This window comes from Sapajus apella, unplaced genomic scaffold (assembly GCF_009761245.1).
Source record: "Sapajus apella isolate SASKATOON/1434 unplaced genomic scaffold, GSC_monkey_1.0 scaffold216, whole genome shotgun sequence".
Taxonomy (NCBI): Eukaryota; Metazoa; Chordata; class Mammalia; order Primates; family Cebidae; genus Sapajus; species Sapajus apella.
The window spans coordinates 233,056-253,334 of record NW_022437156.1 but is presented as its reverse complement, the minus strand read 5'-3'; the positions used below and the strand labels follow the sequence as shown (position 1 = coordinate 253,334).

The window sequence follows — 20,279 nt, the reverse complement described above, 5'->3', positions numbered from 1 at the left end:
CAACTCTGAGTCCAGCACAACCTCCAGTGGGGCCAGCACAGCCACCAATTCTGAGTCCAGTACAACCTCCAGTGGGGCCAGCACAGCCACCAACTCTGAGTCCAGTACAACCTCCAGTGGGGTCAGCACAGCCACCAATTCTGAGTCCAGTACAACCTCCAGTGGGGTCAGCACAGCCACCAATTCTGAGTCCAGCACAACCTCCCGTGGGGCCAGCACAGCCACCAACTCTGGGTCCAGTGTGACCTCTGAAGGTTCTGGAACATCAGCGCCGACTGAAACGCACACAACTTCTGGTAGAATTAGCACAGGCGCTACTACTGCAGTGAGTGAGGCGAAGCCTTCCGGGTCCCTGGTGCCGTGGGAAATCTTCCTCATCACCCTGGTCTCGGTTGTGGCGGCCGTGGGGCTCTTTGTTGGGCTCTTCTTCTGTGTGGTGAGTAGCTAATATGTAGGAAAATGCCTCGGGGAGGGAGCAGCAGAAGTACAAGGAAATGGGTGTGAATAGGAGGGGTCTCAAGCCAGGGGTGGGTGGGGAGGAGTTAGATCAGGAGAGTTACACAGAGAAATGGCAAGTCAGTGCAGAGGAAGCTGGTGACCTGCGGGAAAGGGGGCCACATAAAGGACTGGAGAGAGAAGAACTGGGTAAGGAGAATGATTGGAAGGGGAGAAGATTCCAGAAGATGTCTGTGGTGAAGGCTTGGGAGACAAGGGTGCAATTCTGAAATTATGGACTCTTCTTTTTCTAGGGAAACAGCCTGTCCCTGAGAAACGTCTTTAACACAGCTGTATAATGCCCCTATGGGCTACACACTCTGGAGGGAATCATGGAGTCCCCCCCAGGACCAGGTGGAGCCCTGACTGGTTCTGGAGGAGACCAGTATCCTCAATTGCCGTGGAGATGAGCTGGAGATACAACGGGCCCTGAGCAGCCCCCGAAGCAACATTCTTCAGGGAGGAAGAGACCCGGGACCCAAGACGTGCTTTCCTCCGTTCACCCCAGGAGACCCTCCCAGCTTTGTTTGGGATCCTGGCAATTTTGAGGCAGACATTCTTCACCTCTCTTACTTTTAGCAGACACTGGAAAGAGGATACCATATCGCTCATTTAGCTAAGAAATAAATACATCTAACACACATGACAAAGAGAAGCTGTGTGCGCCCCGGGGTGTGTGTCTCTAGTTCTGAGATGAACTTCTCAGTTATAGGAGAAAACCTCCATGCTGGAATCCATCTGGCAGTCAGAATCTCCACAGTCAAATCCAGAGACCTCATTCTTACTTGTGTGTCTGCACTTTCTAATCCTTTTTGCTCTGGGCAAGATCCCCGAATCTCCCAGACACCCTGGTTGGCAGGAGAATTGACTTGGGAGAGATGAGGAGGGAGGCCAGGATGCTCTGGGCTCATGCATGACGCCTGTGGAACACAGTGATAGGCTGCGGTATATGAAGAGCTGACAGCAGGATGAGGAGGCGGTACACCTACCTGCTGTGTGTGTGTGCGTGCGTGTGCGTGTGTGTGTGCGCGTGTGTGTGTGTGTGTGTGTGTGTGTCAGCGAGGGGGCAATTCATTTGAAGTCAAGGTTCCCAGGGCATTGCCATGTGCTCCGGGCCTGACTACCCATCAGGGTGGAGGTGCTGGTCTCCCTCAGAGTGCTCCCTTGGGGAGAAGAGAGATAGTGCTTCCCGGCTTCCCAAGGGAAACACTTTCTGGCCGTTAGGGTGGAATCTTCCAGGAGGCTCTTGGCAAAGACCCTGAGATTCTCATAAATCCCCTCCCAGAAGAGCTGCACATATCCCTTTCCTGTCTTCCAGGTCTTGGAAGACAGAGGGGAGCTGGGACAGAGCCCTCAGCAGAGAATTAGCATCTGTTGGTGGGTTCACCCCAACTCACAGCAGTAGAAACTGCTCCACCTTCCACCACTTACTGGGTTTCTCCAGTGTCAGCAAACCAAAGGGTTGGATCTTACCAATGCGGCTATAGGAAAACAGCCTGCTGCATGGCAACAGTGACACCATCTTGAAGTGAAACCACCATGATGGCCATTTTTTTTTTTTTTTTAGATAGAGTCTTGCAGCCTTCAACTCCTGGGCTCAGGCAATCCGCCTGCCTCAGCCTCCTGAGTTGGTTGTGTGCCATAATGCCTGGCTAATTTCTAAAAATTTTTGTAGAGACAGGGCCTCACTTCGTTGGACAAGCTGACCTTGAACTCTTGGCCTCAAGTGATCCTCCTGCCTTGGCCTCCCAAAGTGCTGAGATTACAGGTGTGAGCCAGTGTACCTGGCCAGATGACCAATGTTTGACTCCTGCATACCAAGGTGTTCTGCATCAAGGCCTTAAAACAATGCCTGCAGCATAATTAACCTCTCACAAAGATGCTAATCTAACCTCCCCAGCAGTCATGGGTTTTGGCAGGAAAGTCTGTGATGTGACCAGCTGCACATGTTTTACCTAAAAGCTCACTCTCAAAGGATATTTTTGGAGAGGGCGTGCAGGAATCCACCATCTTACGGCCAACTGAGACATCACTTCTGCTTGGAAGTCTCCGTTAAATATTTCTCCGTAAGAACCTGGATTTGCCAGTCTCTTTCTTTGGTCTCTTTCCCCCTCAGCCTGGAGGGGTGGGTTTCTGTAGACCTGCTCATGGTAGAACATTTGGTGATCCAGCCAGGAGCTGAGAGAACCGGGAATGGTAAGGAGAATGAAGTGTCTGTAAGGAAATCCCGGGGTGGCAGCCACGTCTGTGTAGGGTTGGATGGCACAGGGGTTCGACACCTGTGCACCTCTGTGTGAGCACAGGGAGGCCTTGAAAATGCCAGGTGGCCTTGAGCAGTTATTCACTGAAAGCTGCTAGTGCACTGGGGTAAGGAAGGGCGGCCAGTAGCCACTGCCATGGGTTGGCTGTATCTTTCAGCAATGAAGGTCTAGCTAGCAGCAGAAGCCAGAATTAAATGTCTAGAGAAGGAATTGCAACTAGAAAAGGCTTTTACAGGACTTAAAATAGTTTTTCCTGTGGGGATGGAAACTAAATTGCTGCAGGGTGCACCAGGAGAATGGCGTGGCCATTTGCTAACTTTATGGAATCCCCCAAATGGGACAAGATGTATATGATGTGGGAAGGCCGGGCACAGTGGCTCACACCTGTAATCCCAGCAATTTGGGAGGCCAAGGCAGGCAGATCATTTGACGTCAGGAGGTAGAGACCACCCTGGACAACATGGTGAAACCCCATCTGTACTAAAAACACATAAATCAGCTGGGTGGTGTGTGCCTGTAAGCCCAGCTACTTGGGAGGCTGAGGTAGGAGAACTGCTTGAACTCAGGAGGTGGAGGTTGCAGTCAGCTGAGATGGTGCCACTGCACTCCAGAATGGGCAACAGAGTGTCTCCATCTCAAAAAAAAGGGGGTTGGGGGGGCACAGTGGCTCATGCCGGTAATCCCAGCACTTTTGGAGGCCAAGGTAGGCAAACGATCTGGGTGAGAAAGTCTTTATTACATCTATGTATTGGGAAAGCTCCCCCTGCCTCATATATGGTGTTTATTTTTCCTATCCCAGAAAACATTTTAGGCATGGATATTCTTTTAGGAAAGACTTTGCAAACTTCAGTGGAAAAATTCAGATAGAAGGTGCATGTAGGGAAGACTGTTTTTGGGAGAGAGGTGAAATGGGAGCCCAAGCAACTTCCTGCCCCTACATGGGGTGTCAACATTAAACAGCTCACATTGTCCAGGGAGCGTGCTGAAATAAGCGCAATTATTACCCTCCCAATAAGCGCAACAATTATCAGCCCAGCCCAAAGCCCATGAAAGAGACTTGTCTTTGTTCTTGTTCCCGCCTTTTCTTTCTTATTTTTGTTATCTTGTTGGCATTATGTCAACACTGAAGTCTTCACTGTGCTGCAGTAATGGCTTCTCTTTTTTTAACTTTTAAGTTCGGGGTTCATGTGCAGGTTTGTTGCATGGGTAAACGTGTGTCATGGGGTTTTTTTGTACAGGTTATTTAATCACCCAGCTATTTAGCCTAGTACCCATTAGTTACTTTTCCTGATCCTCTCCCTCCTCCTACCCTCCACCCTCTGACAGGCCCAGTGTGTGTTGTTCCCCTCTATGTGTTCATGTGTTCTCATTATTTAGCTCCAACTTATAAGTGAGAACATGCAGTATTTGGTTTTCTCTTCCTGCATTAGTTTGCTAAGGATAATGGCCTCCAGCTCCATCTATGTCCCTGCAAAGGACACAATCTCATTTTTTATGGCTGCATAGTATTCCATGATGTATATATACCACATTTTCTTTATCCAGTCTATCACTGATGGGCATTTAGGTTGATTTTATGTCTTTGCTATTGTGAATACCGCTGAAATGAACATGCATGTATGTGTTTTTATAACAGAATGATTTATATTCCTTTGGGTATATACCCAGTAATGAAATTGCTGGGTCAAACGTTATCTGTCTTCAAGTCTTTGAGGAGTCACCACAGTGTCTTCCACAATGGCTGAACTGCTGTATCCTATCTTCATTGGCTGGAGCTGGACCGCCCGATCCAGACTGATCCTGATTGGCTAAAAATTTAAAACTTCCCTAAATAGGAAAACGCATGATGGAGAACAAAGAAAGGAAGGGTGTTGTTTATGGAAAACTAGGAGAATAATAACATTTCCAAATAAGAAAGGGACATAGGCTGTAAGCGAGGAAATGCCTGGGCATGTTTGGACATGTCTGCGCAGGCTACAGGCCAGAACAAATAACTTGGTTAAAGTACAAGGACATAGAATGTGCTATTCCCTTACTATACTTAACAGCTACATAGGGCTTAACAAAGAATTATTAGCAATAAGCAAGGAAGCTTGAAGGAAGTTAGTTTTTAAAATAAGCTATTATTTCTAACACTTATTTATTTTTAAATAAAAAGGGAAACTTTCAAGAGGAGCTTTTTACTTTCCACAATTCCCCCTCTTGATTTTACAGTTCTTCCTCTTCAACTTCCTTAACATGCCTTGGCTTAGTTGTTCTGCTTGACTCTTTAAAAGAACAAGCTTCTCTGAATAAGGTTGAGGAGAGTTAAGGGAGGTTTTAGTAAGCGCTGTCTCTTTGTGTCTTTTCACCAGCCCACGATGCATGGTACGACAAAACACTTGACAAGAGTGAAAACACCTGCCACGGGCATGAGAGAAGAATTGAGGTTATGACATTCCATTCACTGAATCATTTTTCTAGCCACCCTGTGAAGGGGTCATTTACTCCTGAGTTTTTGGCTAACTCATTGGACAGAGCAGTTAGACCCTGTAATGCCTTTGTTATACTTCCATCAGAGGAGGTATTGTTTGGGACGAAGGTACAACGTTGAGCTTTAATCACGACACAAACTCCCCCTCTTTCTGCTAATATCATGTGAAAGGCTATCCTGTTTTCCCAAGCCATCTGCCTAGTAACCCGTAATTGCTCAGCTATTCCTTTAATAGCATCTCTACTTTAGTTAATAAACCGCTATTGGTTGTAATAAATGTAAGTTATCCAATCTACATTTTTATTAACACTCACCCACCAAAATATTGACTCAAATCCTGCAGCTATTTGATCTCGGTTTTAAATTTATCTGGTACTCCTTCTGGGACTCCAGTTGCATCTAAATAAATGTAAGAGTCAAAAGACCTATAAGAGGCTTCTCTTGTTTTACAATGTTGTATTTTTCCCCTCTCTGGTTGATGAAATGCCAGGGTGAAAGGGATAGCCAACTGGACTAGAGCACAAGTGCCCCTCCAGTTACTTGGCAGAGTGTCCAGTAAAGGTCCACCACAATACTACCACACATCTGCTTGGGGATGAACAGGGCTGACTGATTGGTAAACTCTTGCAAAGTCTTAAGCTCACTGTATCCTTTCAGATCTCCAAGGAACTCTAAGTTTCCTCCTTGTTGTGAGAGACATGAAGTGAACTTAATGTCGGGAGATGGAGGCTGGATGCCCCTCGGGGGCTGACCCACAGGGTGTCGAACTTTGGGATATAGCAGACAGAGAGCTTGACGTGACTTGTTACCCCAGGCTGTGGAATCCTGGAAAAGTTCTACCATATGGCCCATGCCTGGTCAGCTGAAGGATATCCTAGTGGAAGGGAGCCTCTAGTCTGCCATGCACATAAGCATAACAATTGCTTTTGTTTAAAGTGTGGATGGAATATTTGATCCATTTCAACTAGGCATTCACATCTCGATATCCTGCCTCAATTGCCAAAGTTTGTTTTAGGTCTTTAACTTCTACAATAGCTACCTTGGTCTTGTCATTAGATGGAGAAGGAACAACTGTTTCATTGTGAGAGGTTTTGGAAGAAGGCTTAGGGGAAGGTGTAGGTGGTAGGGCGTCAGTGAAACGTATTTTAAAGGATCCAATAAGGTCTGTTTCTGAAACCCCAGCCCCTATACCATAAAACTGCCTTAGAGAAGGGGGAGAACTTTGAGGGTCTGAGGAGATAACCTGTATTGGATTGCACCGATTTAGCTGACAGTTAGGGAAGCTATTCCTTTAGTAACATGAATGTATGGTTTTAGGAAATTACAATGACTGGTAGGGGCGGCCCATCTTGCTCTTTAGCAGTCCACAGAACATTGAACCAACTGCAGCATAAAAGCTCTATGTCGGGCAGGCAAGACTCCCAGTTGATAATGGGGTCTTCATCAAAAGACTAATGATCCCAATTCACTAATGTCCAGTCTGAGAAGAGCCAGGGAGGATAGGGCTACTTTTCTGAAGTGGAGAGCTGTCTTTGACTTGACAAGTCTCCACAGCGAATAACAAGGCAAGCATCAAATGTAATAGTTTGAGGCGAAATTGACTTGGTTACATTAATAACTAGGTGGTCAGCAATAGAGTGAGGAAAGAAGAAGGAGTAATAGAATAGATGAAAGAAAAATTAAATTTTTCTTAGCTTTAGTTTGGTAGGGTTTTCCCTTGGGACTGTGGCCCATGACTCTGGAGGGGGCAGCACTTTCTTGACTCGGGTGTAATGGGCCCATCCTCTCTCTCTGCTGTCTGGACGTGGTTTTAGTAGTTAGGAGTGCTAAAAGCAGGGTTCTTCCCAGGCTGGCTCGAGCTTCTCCTTTTCCGGCTTTTGATGAGGATGTAATCCCCAGGTGGATGTTGATTCACTGAGATCTTCAGGGGTGGTGCCTGTGCTAAGAGATTTTAGTTTTCAGAGAAGAGAAAGTAGAAGACAGACCAAGTATATAATTTTTAAGAAATTGATCTTTTTTTCCAAAGGTAGGAATGTCAGCAGTGGGTTGTAAATACGGCAATCTGTAGAGCATCTCCTAAGGAGAAAGACCAATATCTTTCCACGGGGCAGTTCAGATTCTCAACAGGGCAATAGGAAGCCACTTGATCCATAGTAACTGAGTCTCCAGAACCAATTTGGTTAAGTGATTCTTTAAAGTCTGATTCATTCTTTCTATGTCCCCTGATGAAGGTGGGTGCCAGGGAGTATGATATTCCCATCTCATGTCTAATGTTTGGGATAGTTTTTTAATGATGTGTGCACTGAAATGAGTTCCACTGTCTGAGTCAATATTTTCTATTAGTCCAAACCTGAGTACTATATTTTAATTAGGTCCTTGACGACATTATTGGCTGTTTGCATTTGAAAAGGGAATAGCTTCAGCCCAGTGAGTGCAGTGATCTACTACCACTAGTAAGCATTTTAGATGACCTGTTGGAGGCATTTTGGTATAATCAGCTTGGATATTTTGGAATGGCCTTATCCTGGATTTCTTCCCTCAAAAGATGGTTTTCTAAGGGTCTGTTTATTAGCCTTTTTACATGCTAGGCAACTATTTGTAACCTCTCTTGCCAAAGTATAAATTCCTGTACACTCATAAACTCTGAGGATTGCATCACACATGGCTTGGGGTCCCCAGTGGGTCCCTTGATGCAGCTGGAACAAGAGCTCCCTCATAAGGGGTTTGGGTAACATTTCTCTCTGGTCTGGCAATATCCATTTTCCTTCTGAATTCTCTTTAGCATCTATTTTTATTAGTTTTTAGACCAAAGAAAGCTAAACACCATTTTATATTTGACAATGCTTCCTGTATGGTTTTATACCAGATAAGCTAAATTTTACCTTTATGTATTAGTGTGCTATTAATGTTAAGCTCAATTTTAATAAAACTTTGTAGACATATTTATCCAATTTTAATGTCTGACCGTAAGGTAAGATTTTTATAGGCTCCTTTTTTCTTTTTTTGAGACCGAGTTTCCCACTGTCGCCCAGGCTGGAGTGCAATAATGCGATCTTGGCTCACTGCAACCTCTGTCTCCCGGGTTCACATGATTCTCCTGCCTCAGCCTCCTGAGTAGCTGGGATTACAGGTGCACACCACCACACCTGGCTAATTGTTTGCATTTTTAGTAGGCCAGACTCGTCTCGAACTCTTGACCTTATGATCTGCCCACCTCAGTCTCCCAAAGTGCTGGGATTACAGGCATGAGCCACCACACCCAGCCTCTTTTTTTTTTTTTGTCAAAGATGATAACAGTTTTTTCCCAAAGCAAACTTCCTTACTATCTGTGGACTAGGCTGCCTAAGGCCATGAGATGAGAAGTTAGGATAATATAGGATAATACATGGTACACTGTTAACTTTTAGCAAACTTTACTTTTGTTGAAAACCTTGTAAGTTTGGGATTTTAATTATATGCTAGGTGTAGAGCCTAGGACCTAGACAGGAGTGCAGATAAGGTCTGGCTTATTTTAGCATTTAACTCCGTTTGTCCTATGTTTTACCTAGCTGTAAAGCAGGCCAGTTGCACAGCTGAGAAACGGTAGCCTGTTTGGCTATCTGATCTGCTAAGTTATTCCCTCGACTTTCAAAAGAAAGGCTTTTCTGGTGTCTGGGGACCTGGACAATGGCTATTCCTTTTGGCAACTGAAGGTTATTTAATACTTGGGTAGTTAATTTCTTGTGGATCGGGCCTTGGCCTTTGCTATGAATAAGACCTCATTGAATCCAAATTTTTCCAAAGATGTGAGCCACCCTGAAGGCATACTTAGAATCAGTACAGATGGTTCCTTCCTTCCTGGTTCTGCAAGTACTTTAAGGTTTGGCTGAGTTCAAACAGCTCACAAGTTCGGGCAGACCCATTAGGCAAATTTCCTGACTCTATTTCTTCAAGAGTTTTTCCATCCTAAAATTTTCTAATCCTAAAATTTTTTGACTAATCCTAAAATTTTCTAAGTTCTTGCTTAGTCTCAAGCATAGGCAAGGATATGATGCCTTTAATCCATTCAAGCTCCATCTTCTGTTTACCTTTGCTAATTAAATGACTTGTTCTAATATTTGACTAAATAAGTTTGGAGACTCCATAAATGCCTGGGGTAAGACTGTCCATTGGTATTGCTGTTTTCAACCGGAGTGAGGGTCTTTTCACTCAAAGGCAAATAGGTCCTGGCTGACCTCTGCTAATGGACAAGTCCAGAGACATCTTTTAAATCTATTACTGCAAACCACTGGTGGCTGTATGGGATCCTACTGATAATAGTATAAGGACTGGGAACAACAGGCTGTGTAGTTTGGACTATCTCATTAACAGCTCTAAGGTCTAACCGGTATGACCCATCTGGCATCTTTGCAGGCAGTATTGGAGTGTTAGAGGGAGGCATACAGGGTTTAGGAAGCCCATCACAAAGAAGACCTTTAATTATAGGTTTTAATTTTACCCTGTCTTCTAAAGGAATAGGGTATTGATTTCTCTTGACTATTTCCCTAGGTTTTTTTTTTTTTTTTTAACATGAATCAGAGGAATCTGTAACTTTCCTTGATTCCCATCTTTTAACCATACCTTGGGATGAATGCAGTTTTTGTCTGCAGTGATGAGCAAGTTTAGGGAGGAGAGGAATTCTCCATGATTGATTTGGAGGCTTAAGCCTAATTTTAACATTCAATTTCTTCTCAATAGATTTGTCCCTGCTTCTGGAACTCACAGAAATTTGATACAAGCGATCAGTTTTTATATTTTACTCTTGTCTCCTCCAAGACTTTTGTTTTAAACCCTTCTGCTTTTACCCCTAAAATAAAAAGTTCTTCTTGTGAACAAGTTATGCTGGATGGAAGATACAAACTGAGGAGTGAGCTGCTTCTGAATTGATTAAAAAGGTAATAACCTTAAGTTTAGGTCCCCCTTCTAAATTTACGAAGGGCTTTCAGTGGGACTTAAGATTGAAAAAATAGCCCTTGATATCCCTAGTCTTCTTCAAAAGCTATAAGTGGGATGGCTTCTTTCTTTTCTCATTCAGGACATTGTCTTTTAAAGTGACCTCGTTTTCCACATTTGAAAAATTCATTTTATCACCCCCACCCCACTTTTTTTTCCTTGAGTCTTCTGGTGCTACTCTTTCATACCCTTTATATTGCCTGGAGAGTGGGGGTTTAGGTTCTTCATAGGTTCGGCCCCCTGGGTACTTTGTTGTATGGTGGACAGCAGAATTTATGCTTTCCGCTTTTGTTTTTTCTTCATCTCTTTTTATATATACTTTTTGCACTTCTCTTAGAAGCTCTTCCATAGGCCTATCTTTTGTAATTTCTTGTTAATATCTGGCCAACTATTAGTTACAAAATGAAGCTTCAACATCCCTCATTTGAGGGGGGTCTTCTAATTCTCGTCTTGTTACTATTGCTAGATTTATCCTTTTGATCTCTTAACTTACTTGGGGTATTTCCCATCTTGATGGTTTTGGGGTGAGGCTCAATTTTCCTTTCTGGGAATTTCTTGCCTTTTGGAATGAGGCTCAATTTCCCTTACTGGAAATTTCTCACCTTTCCTACTACTGGAGGTTTGTGTGAGGCTCAATCCCTCCCCCTCCAATGAAAATTTCTTGCCTCTTTTTAACCTCTAAGATACCCCGACCAAAGAATAGAAATGGAAAAGCCACCCATGTGGCTTTTCTTGCCTTGGCATGTCCCAACCACCAAGGAAATACTTTGCCACTTTTGTGATGTTTCTTACCTTGGTCTATGCACAGAGTTACCTGGTCACTGTAATATGAGATGATCTTTTCCCCCTAAGTTGCTGGTTGATCTGTTTCTTCCTGCATTGCTGAGAGTCCGGGTTTATTAGTCAAACCAGGTGGGTCTTGATTCCTTACTCCTGAGGGCACCGCAACAAGGCAGCAGAGTATGCCTCCTCACAAGAGAGGACTGGGACCCTATTCCCCAGAGGAGAGTGGGAATCCCAGGTGGGCCCTCCAATTTGTTAGAAGCAAATCCTTGTTCCCTAGTGCCCAAAAGAAGAACTAGTGTTTAAAGAATTTTCTCAGTAAGGCAATTTTACTTTCTGCAGAAAGGGTGCTTCTCAGAAGCCTGATTGTAATAAGAGCACACCAAACAAAGAAAAGCAGATGTTTTTATCTCTGATGAAGTGAGTCCTTACTGCTATGTTCTATCTCCATTGGCTGGAGCTGGAACACACAATCTAGATCGATCCCAATTGGCTAAAAACTTAAAACTTTCCTAAATAGGTAGACGTGCAATTGAGAACAAAAAAATGAAGGGGGTTGTTTACAGGAAACTAGGAGAATAATACATTTCCAAATAAGGAAGAGGCATGGGCTGTAAGCCGGGAAATGCCTGGACATTTTCGGACATGTCTGAGCAGGCTATAGGCCAGTACAAATAACTTGGTTAAAGTACAAGGACATAGAATGTACTTATTCCCTTACTGTATTTAATAGCTACGTAGGGCTTAACAAAAAGTTAACAGCAAAAAGCAAGAAAGCCTGAAGGAAGTTAGTTTTTAAATGAAATTATTATTTCTAACACTTATTATTTATTTTTTAACAAACAGGGAAACTTTGAAGAGGAACTTTTTACTTTTCACATTAGCAAGGCTGTTTTCACCAATAAATAAATAAACGAGAGGAAGAGAGTCCAAAATATCACACACACACACACACACACACACACACACACACACACACACAAGATTTGATAAGAAAATAGGCAATATCAAAAAGTGAAAATTTATGTTGATAATCCATGAAGATTTAATGGTAAAGAAGAAAAGGATTTAACTACTAATATGTATATATATATATTTCTCTTTTAGAAGGATCTTTCTATACCCCTGAAATAGAGGCATTTATAACCTCTATGACCACAGCCTTGGCCTTGGTCCGTACCGGGACTCAGTCCTGGGCTCTGGGACGTTCCATAGCCTGGGAAATGTACTCATTCATGGAAGGGGACTTGAGATGGGGCATACAGGAACACATGGCTTTGGACATGGAGACCACTGCATGAGCTGAGCCACATCTCCACATGGAGATGGCTGTGGAGTGAAGCATGGTGGGCGTTATGGACTTGGAGGAGGCTACAGCAATAACCATGAAATGCAGCACAGAGGAGGTCACCAACGCAAAGGAGAGTATGGACATGGACTGGATAATGGAAGGTGCCATGGGAAAGAAAATCTTGGGGAAGAAGGTGAATCATGGAAGAGAGAGTAGTGACCATAAAATGAGTCAGGATGGGCTTCCCTGAGCTCTCCAAGGAATGGCCAGAGTAATGGTCATGATCAAGATCAAGAGAAGAACCAGAGAAAAGAGCACGGAGGGTTTGGCCAATGGGACAGCCAGAAAAATAGTGAGCTCTTCTGGAGGAGACCTGCAGCCTCAACAGGTTTGGGTGTGAGCTCAAGTGAAAATGTCACCTGAGCTTAACCATGGTTCCAACTCTTGTGGGGAGGGGGGATCACAATGATCAACCTCAGAACAATTTCTCTTTGACCTCTCAACACACAAGTCATAACTCTTTGGGCTTTGGGTTTCTACTGTTTCCTCAGGATGCAACCTGACCATTAAGAGGAAGAATAATATTATCACAGCTTATAATAATGGAGGCATGAAAAATTTCCCCTGAGAATTTGTAATTACATGACTTTCTTCATTCAGATTTGTAACTTCTAACTGGGTACATCTAACTGGGTACATTTGTAACTTCTAACTGTACAGACTGGGTAGATCAGAAAATCCTCTTAGACCCACTCAGTGCCCTCCAGTTCTCCTTTATCTTTGGGAAGAGTCTCCCTCCCTACTTGTTTGCCTCTTTCAAATGCTATGTGATAAGTAAGAAGAAATTGACTGGGACAGTGCTACAAATTAAAATCTCAGAATACACATGCCATCTATGTATGTATGTTTGTCTTTTTATTTTCCCTTTGTCCTTTATTATTGGATGCTTATTAAGTGCCAAACACTATGCTAGTGCCTGTAAATAAATCACCCTTTATTTCTCAAAAATATTCAATGACAAGTTAAACTTCTGGCTATATAATGGGCTAGGTGTCCTGACTGAAAATACACTGAAAAGCTAAGTTATGGACTTCAAAATCTTCTTAAAGGCATCAGTGAATTGGCATGAAAGTGTGAAATGCTAAAATTAAAGACTAGGTAGGACCCGGGAGGTAAGGGAAGTACTGAAGCCAACTTTTGCCAAACCCAAAGAACTTACACTTCGAGTATTACAGCCTCAGTTGGATCAGCCCAAGGTCAGGGGTGGGGAGGAATCACATAAATCTACAGCTTTCAGTGAGAATGTAAACTTAACATAAACCTGCTCCTCCTCTAAGGAAATGTAAGCAAAATTACCTGTCTCTAAATTTGGTGCAAAGGAGTGTACGGGAAAATATCCCTTGAGAAATAAATTGTAACCACAACAACAAACAATACCTTACTTACATGGTTTTTAGCCATAAAACATGCAGTCTAGGTAATTCAAAAGACTGCAATCCTATAGTTTAATTTAAAATAATCCTCAAATTATACAGCATATATATGTATCAAAACATTAAATTGTACCCTTTAAGTATATACAGTAACAATGAGTTAGTTAAAATTTTTTAATTAAAAATATTATAATAAATAAAATAATCCTCAAAGGGTAATGTCTCCATATGCCTGGAAAAAACATGCAAATTCTCTGTGAAAGATCATACCTTAATCTGTAATGCCAGAATTTTGGGAGGCCGAGGCAGTAAGATTGCCTGAGCCAAGGAGGTTGAGGCCACAGTGAGCTACGCTAGTGCCACTGCAACCTTGACCTCGACAGATAACATTCTGAAAAATAAATTTATAGTCATGATTCTCAAAGACACCAGGAGTGAAAACCAATAAGGAGGAAAACAAAGACAAAAAACTAGACAGCAGTATCAGATCCACAAAGATTTTAGGTATTGAAATTATTAAATACAGGTTATAAGGTAATTAGGCTTAAACATGTGTCATGGCTTTACTTTTAATTTTGTTTAATTTTTACCTTTTTTGGTACATAGTAGGTGTGTATATTTAGGGGGTACATGAGATGTTTTGGTACAGGTATGCAGTGTGAAATAAGCACATCGTGGAGAATGAGGTATCCATCCCCTCAAGCACTTATCCTTTGAGTTACAAAAAAATCCAATTAAACTCTTTACGTTATTTTAATATATACAATTAAGTTGTTACCCTGTTGTGCTATAAAGGGTAGGTCTTATTCATTCTAATTCATTCGTGTTTAAAAATTAATTTAATTCATTTAATTAATTTATTCATTACCTATCTCTACCTCCCCCAACGCACCCACTACACTTCCCAGCCTCTGGTAACCAGCCTTCTAGTCTCTATGTTCATGAGTTCAATTGTTTTGAATTTTATATCCTGCAAATAAATGAAAACATGCAATGTTTCTCTTTGTGTCTGGCTTATTTCACTTAACACAATAATCTCCATTTCCATCCATGTTGTTGTAAATGACTGGATCTCATTATTTCTTTATGGCTGAATGGTGCTCCACTGTGTATATGTACCATGTTTTCTTTTCCTTTCTTTCCTTTTTTTTTTGAGATTGAGTCTTTGTTGCCCAGGCTGGAGTGCAGTGGCGCGATCTTGGCTCACTGCAGCCTGCCTCAGCCTCCTGAGTAGCTGCGATTACAGGTGCCTGCCACCACACCTGGCTAATTTTTGTATTTTTAGTATAGGTGGGGTTTCACCATGTTGGTCAGGCTCGTCTTGAACTCCTGACCTTGTGATCCGCCCACCTCAGCCTCCCAAAGTGCTGGAATTACAGGCATGAGCCACCATGCCTAGCCTGTACTGATTTTTTTCTATTCATTCACCCATTAACAGACACTTAATGGGGGGTTCCAAATCTTACCTATTGCAAACAGTGCTGCAGCAAACATAGGAGTCAGGGTATCTCTTTGATATAATGATTTCCTTTCTTCTGGGTACATACCCAGTAGTGGGATTGCTGGGTCATGTCATGGCTTTATGGTTATCTGCTAATACCGACTCTTCATCTTTAGCAACAGAACTCTCCAGTATCAGCTGAGCGCACATCAACCCAGCTAGAGACAGTCTTTCTCAGTTTCTCTCACAGCTTAATGCAGCTGTGTGACTGTGCTCAGGCTGAGGGTGTGTAAGCAGACAACAGCAATCTTTCAGGAAGTTAAAAAACAAGATGGAATTAAAATACTTGATGATATTAGGGTATGACTTAAGGAGATGGGTAATAAGAATAAAAATGTTCTGAGGTCTTTGTATTATTTTGACAGCGAGTGAAGATATTAATTACATTAGGCTCTGATAAGTATGCATGCTACAATTTCCAGATATCCTCTAAAAGGTGAGATTTGGACTTGAATCTAGGATCTCTGTTTCTAAATAATTCTGGAGGAAGAAAATTCTTAGAGTGCCATTGGCTTTTCAACTACAGAGGAGGACTGCTAGGAGTCCGGGACCCGACCTGTCACTGAGCGTTCCCACACACCTGAGCCTCTGGAACTTCCTATCACTGCCACTGGGCAAACTCACTTCTGAGCCTTTCCCAGGACAACCCTGACCCTTTCTGCTTCTCCATCTCACTCATTCAGAGCTCCTTCATGTCTTCAGCTACCTCCTGTTTACCAGCTTCCTTCTAACAGAACTTGCCTGTCAGGAAAGCATGTTCGCCTACAAATAAACTGAGAGATTGCATCGTCCAGGAATCTTATCATCATTGCTGGGGAAAATGGAGACAACTCATGTTGATCATAGCTACGGTTTGGATATGGTTGTAAGGCCCTGCCAAGTCTCATGTTAAAATTTGATCCTCAATTTTGGAGGTGGAGCCTGGTGGGAGGAGGTTGGGTGGTTGAAACAGATCCCTCATGAACAACTCCGTGCCATTCTCAAACCAGTGATTTCTCATTCTTAGTTCCCACAAGAACTGGTTGTTGAAAAGATCCTGTCACCTCCTCCAGCTTCCTCTCTCTCTCACTACAGGATCTGTACAAACTGTCTTCCCTTCTCCTTCCACCATGAGTAGAAGCTTTTTGAAACCCTCATGAGCGCAGATGTTGGTGCCACGCTTCTCATACAGCCTACGGAACACTGAGCCAAATAAACCTCTTTTCTCTATGTCACCCAAAGTCAGGGGTTCCTTTATAGCAACACCAATGGACTAAGGCAGAAAACACAGATGGGACATGGGAACCCCATCAGCCTGGTCACAAGAGGCCATCTCAGATCTCCCCAAATCCTCTGCTCATTGGAGTCTCTTCACTCATGCTCATTTAGCTGACTGTGTGTCCTTTCTGCTGGCCAAGTGTCCAGACCAAACTCAAGGCTCCTACAGTATGTGGACTGTTGATCCCCCTCCTCCCATCAGACTTAAGTCCTGATATGGCACTGTGCCTCTCGCTGCGGTGTGTACTCTCCTGAGAGATGCTTCCTTGGAACTGATGTGAAGGCATATCAGAAGGATCTCAGGGTGGAAAGACTCCTACAGAGCCCTCTGAAGACAGAAACAAAACAGAGGGGAACTCCTATGGTTGAGGGTCAGAAGGAGGCCCTACCTTCCTTCACCTGCTATGGGTCTGACAGGGGGCATATTCAATACTCTCCCATGCCCTCAGTTCCCATGCCCCAGAGACCCCAAAAATGTTTTCATTATCTTCATCTCTCTTCATTATGCTCCTTCCATTTGCATTGTTGAGTGCCTACTGCATACTCAGCAACACTCCGTTCGTCTTCTGCTCATAACCCAGTAGCCCAGATTCCTAGTTACTGGTCTCTTTTGGGTCCCCTATGATTGCCTGCTGCCGAGATGTGAGGTCCCACCCCCTCGGCTCAGCTCATTAGGGCTTCTTTCATGTTAAAGCAGGCTCACAGGACTTCCTGACCAGAAAACAAATTCTTGAGCTGGAACAGGTTTCTAACCCGATCCTTGCTTCAGAGGGTGGGTCCCTTCCACTCTAACAACCTTGATCTCCTTATCCCATTCTACTTCCTGTTGCAACCCAGCCCAGCACCCTGCCTAGTGTGATCATGTCATTCTCCCTTCTCACCTTCCTCTTGACCCCTGCTGTATTCCTTCCCAGGCTTGGTATCATTCTGTCACCTGCCCGTAGTTGGCAGACTGTCAGGTCAACTGCCCCACCTCTCCCCAGGCCATATGAAGCTATAAAGGCCTCTGCAGCCCTTTCACAAGAGAGAAAGAGGCAACTACATTGCCTGGAGGAAGCCTAAGGAACTCAGGCACCCAGCTGCCCACCCCCAAGCCCAAGGTTCTTTCCAGGAAGACAAACGTAGGAGACCCACACTCCTGGAAGCATCAGCCTTTATCTTTTCACCTTGAAGTCCCCTTTCTCAAGAATCCTCTGCTCTTTGCGCTCTAAAGTCTTGGCACGTCTAGGACCCAGCATCTTGCTTTACAGCCACAAGGAGACAGATGAAGATGCAGAAAGGAAATGTTCTCCTTACATTTTGGCTACTATTGCTTTTAGAAGCCGGTGAGTGATTTTATTTAAAAGCAGGTGGTCTGAGAACTTTTGAGGAGTTGGGGGAGATGTGACCACTATTGGGACTAGCTCTGTTTCTCTTCCATGGAGTGAGGATCATCATTTGACTCTAATCACTTCAGCCTAACAATGCATTTCACGCGGGAGGCAGTCAGACAGAGTGGTTAACATTGGGCTCTGGTCTCACATTGCCTACATCTGAATTATGGCTCCATCTATTAACTGTGTGCTTTGGGTCAGTTGCTTCTCTGTGCCTCAATTTCTGCATCTTTAAAATGGTAACAACCTGTGTGATATGGTTGGGGTTTTAAATATTAAGAACAAGAAGAGTTGGCTGCATTTAAAATATCACTTTCCTGGCAGAGCAGTGTCTCATGCCTGTAATCCCAGCACTTTGGGAGGGTGAGGCAGGCAGATCATTGAGGTCAGAAGTTTAAGACCAGCCTGGCCAACATGGTGAAAACCTGTCTCTACTAAAAATGTAAAAATTAGCTGGGCTTGTTGGCTAGCCCCTGTGGTCCCAGCTACTCAGGAGGCTGAGGCAGGAGAAACGTTTGAACCCAGGAGGCAGAGGATGCAGTGAGTCGAGATAGTGCCAATGCACTCCAGCCTGGGTGACAGAGTGAGACTCTGTCTCAAAAAATAATAATAATAGGCCGGGCACGGTGGCTCAAGCCTGTAATCCCAGCACTTTGGGAGGCCGAGGCGGGTGGATCACGAGGTCAAAAGATCGAGACCATCCTGGTCAACATAGTGAAACCCCGTCTCTACTAAAATACAAAAAATTAGCTGGGCATGGTGGTGCGTGCCTGTAATCCCAGCTACTCAGGAGGCTGAGGCAGGAGAATTGCCTGAACCCGGGAGGCGGAGGTTGCGGTGAGCCGAGATCGCGCCATTGCACTCCAGCCTGGGTAACATGAGTGAAACTCCGTCTCAAAAAAAAAAAAAATAAATAAAAATAATAATAATAATAAAATAAGTCCCGGTGCAGTGGCTCACACCTATAATCCCAGCACTTTGGGAGGCCAAGGCGGGCAGATGTCTTGAGGTCAGGAGTTTGAACTGGACTACCCAGCATGGTGAAACCCCGTCTCTACTAAAAATGCAAAAATTAGCTGGGCATGGTGGCTCACGCCTGTAATCTCAGCTACTCGGGAAGCTGAGGCACTAGAATCTCTTGAACCCGGGTGGCAGATGTTGCAGTGAGCCAACATTGCTTCACTGCACTCCAGCCTGGGTGACAGCAAGACTCCATCTCAAAAACAAAAATAAAATACAATAAAATATCACTCTTCTATATTCTACAAACTCAATTTCTCTTCTACCCCTACACCTAATTCCACATCAGCGTCCCATGTACAGGCTGGGGAGGCTGAATGTCTTCATCCTTCAGGGAAATAAAGGGAAAAAATCTGAAACAACCTTAACTCCAGCTGAGCCTCCAAGAAGTTAAAAACTTTCCCTCTACCTTTAGACCTTGGTGTACAGCCCTGAATCCCGGGAGCTCTTATGTATTTGAGCTGCATATAACTTGCTCTTCTCCAGCCTTGGCCGTAGTGATCAAGGGCCCCTGGAGCTTTAATGCATTTAGTCACCTGGCTTCTTGCTGAAGATGCAGACACCTGGGCCCCATCTCAAACTCTAATTCATTTAGTCTGGAGTGATTTGCCTAAAAATCTTTTTACTTAAAAATATTTTCAACGTGCTCACTTAAGTAATTCTGATATACGTGTTTTCTGAATATTATTCTGAGAAATATTTTTCTAAGATGGAAGCAATACTACTTAAGAATAAAATGATCAATATATACTAGCTTCACCTAGTCCTATAATTCTTTTACAATGCTTTTTATCTGTTTGGATCTTGTATAGTAGAATGTGGAATAAACTTACCTACCAGTAAAACCAGGTGATGTAACTCGGTGTTGGGGGTGCGTGGGTGACTTAGCTTAGTCCCCGCAAGTGCAGATTCAGCAGCCTGGGTTGTTTCCAGTTCCACTACTCACTAGCTGTGTACACTTGGGCCAGTGTCACCATTTTTTAGCCTCCATTTCTTCATTTCAGCTGGTGATACTAATAGCGTCTATGTTACAGGGCTGTGGTGAGCATGAAATAGAATTATTTATGCAATGAAGTTAGCCACGCAGTAAGCAGAAAGTATATATACACAATATGCATTTGTCATTACATGATTTCTTCAGCAATAAATTCCAGTGGGACTAGCACCTCTGCCATCACTGGACTCACCACTGGGGCCAGCACAGCCACCAACTCTGGGTCCAGTGTGACCTCCAGTGGGGCCAGCACAGCCAGCTCTGACTCCAGCACAATCTCTAGAGGGACCAGTACAGCCACTAACTCTGGGTCCAGCACAACCTCCAGTGGGGCCAGCACAGCCACCAATGCTGACTCCAGTGCAACCTCCAGTGGGGCCAGCACAGCCACCAACGCTGACTCCAGCACAACCTCCAGTGGGGCCAG

At 43.8% G+C, this 20,279-nt stretch overlaps 1 protein-coding gene across 1 annotated transcript in view; it reads left to right on the top strand.

The window, feature by feature from the left end:
• MUC21 (mucin 21, cell surface associated) overlaps positions 1-20,279 on the top strand; it is a 23,688-nt gene that overhangs the window by 2,321 nt on the left and 1,088 nt on the right. The window contains 2 exon segments of the mRNA XM_032270771.1: positions 2-264; positions 20,061-20,279. The exon segment at positions 20,061-20,279 is cut by the window's right edge and continues 253 nt beyond it. Coding sequence (XP_032126662.1) covers positions 2-264; positions 20,061-20,279 — 482 coding nt within the window.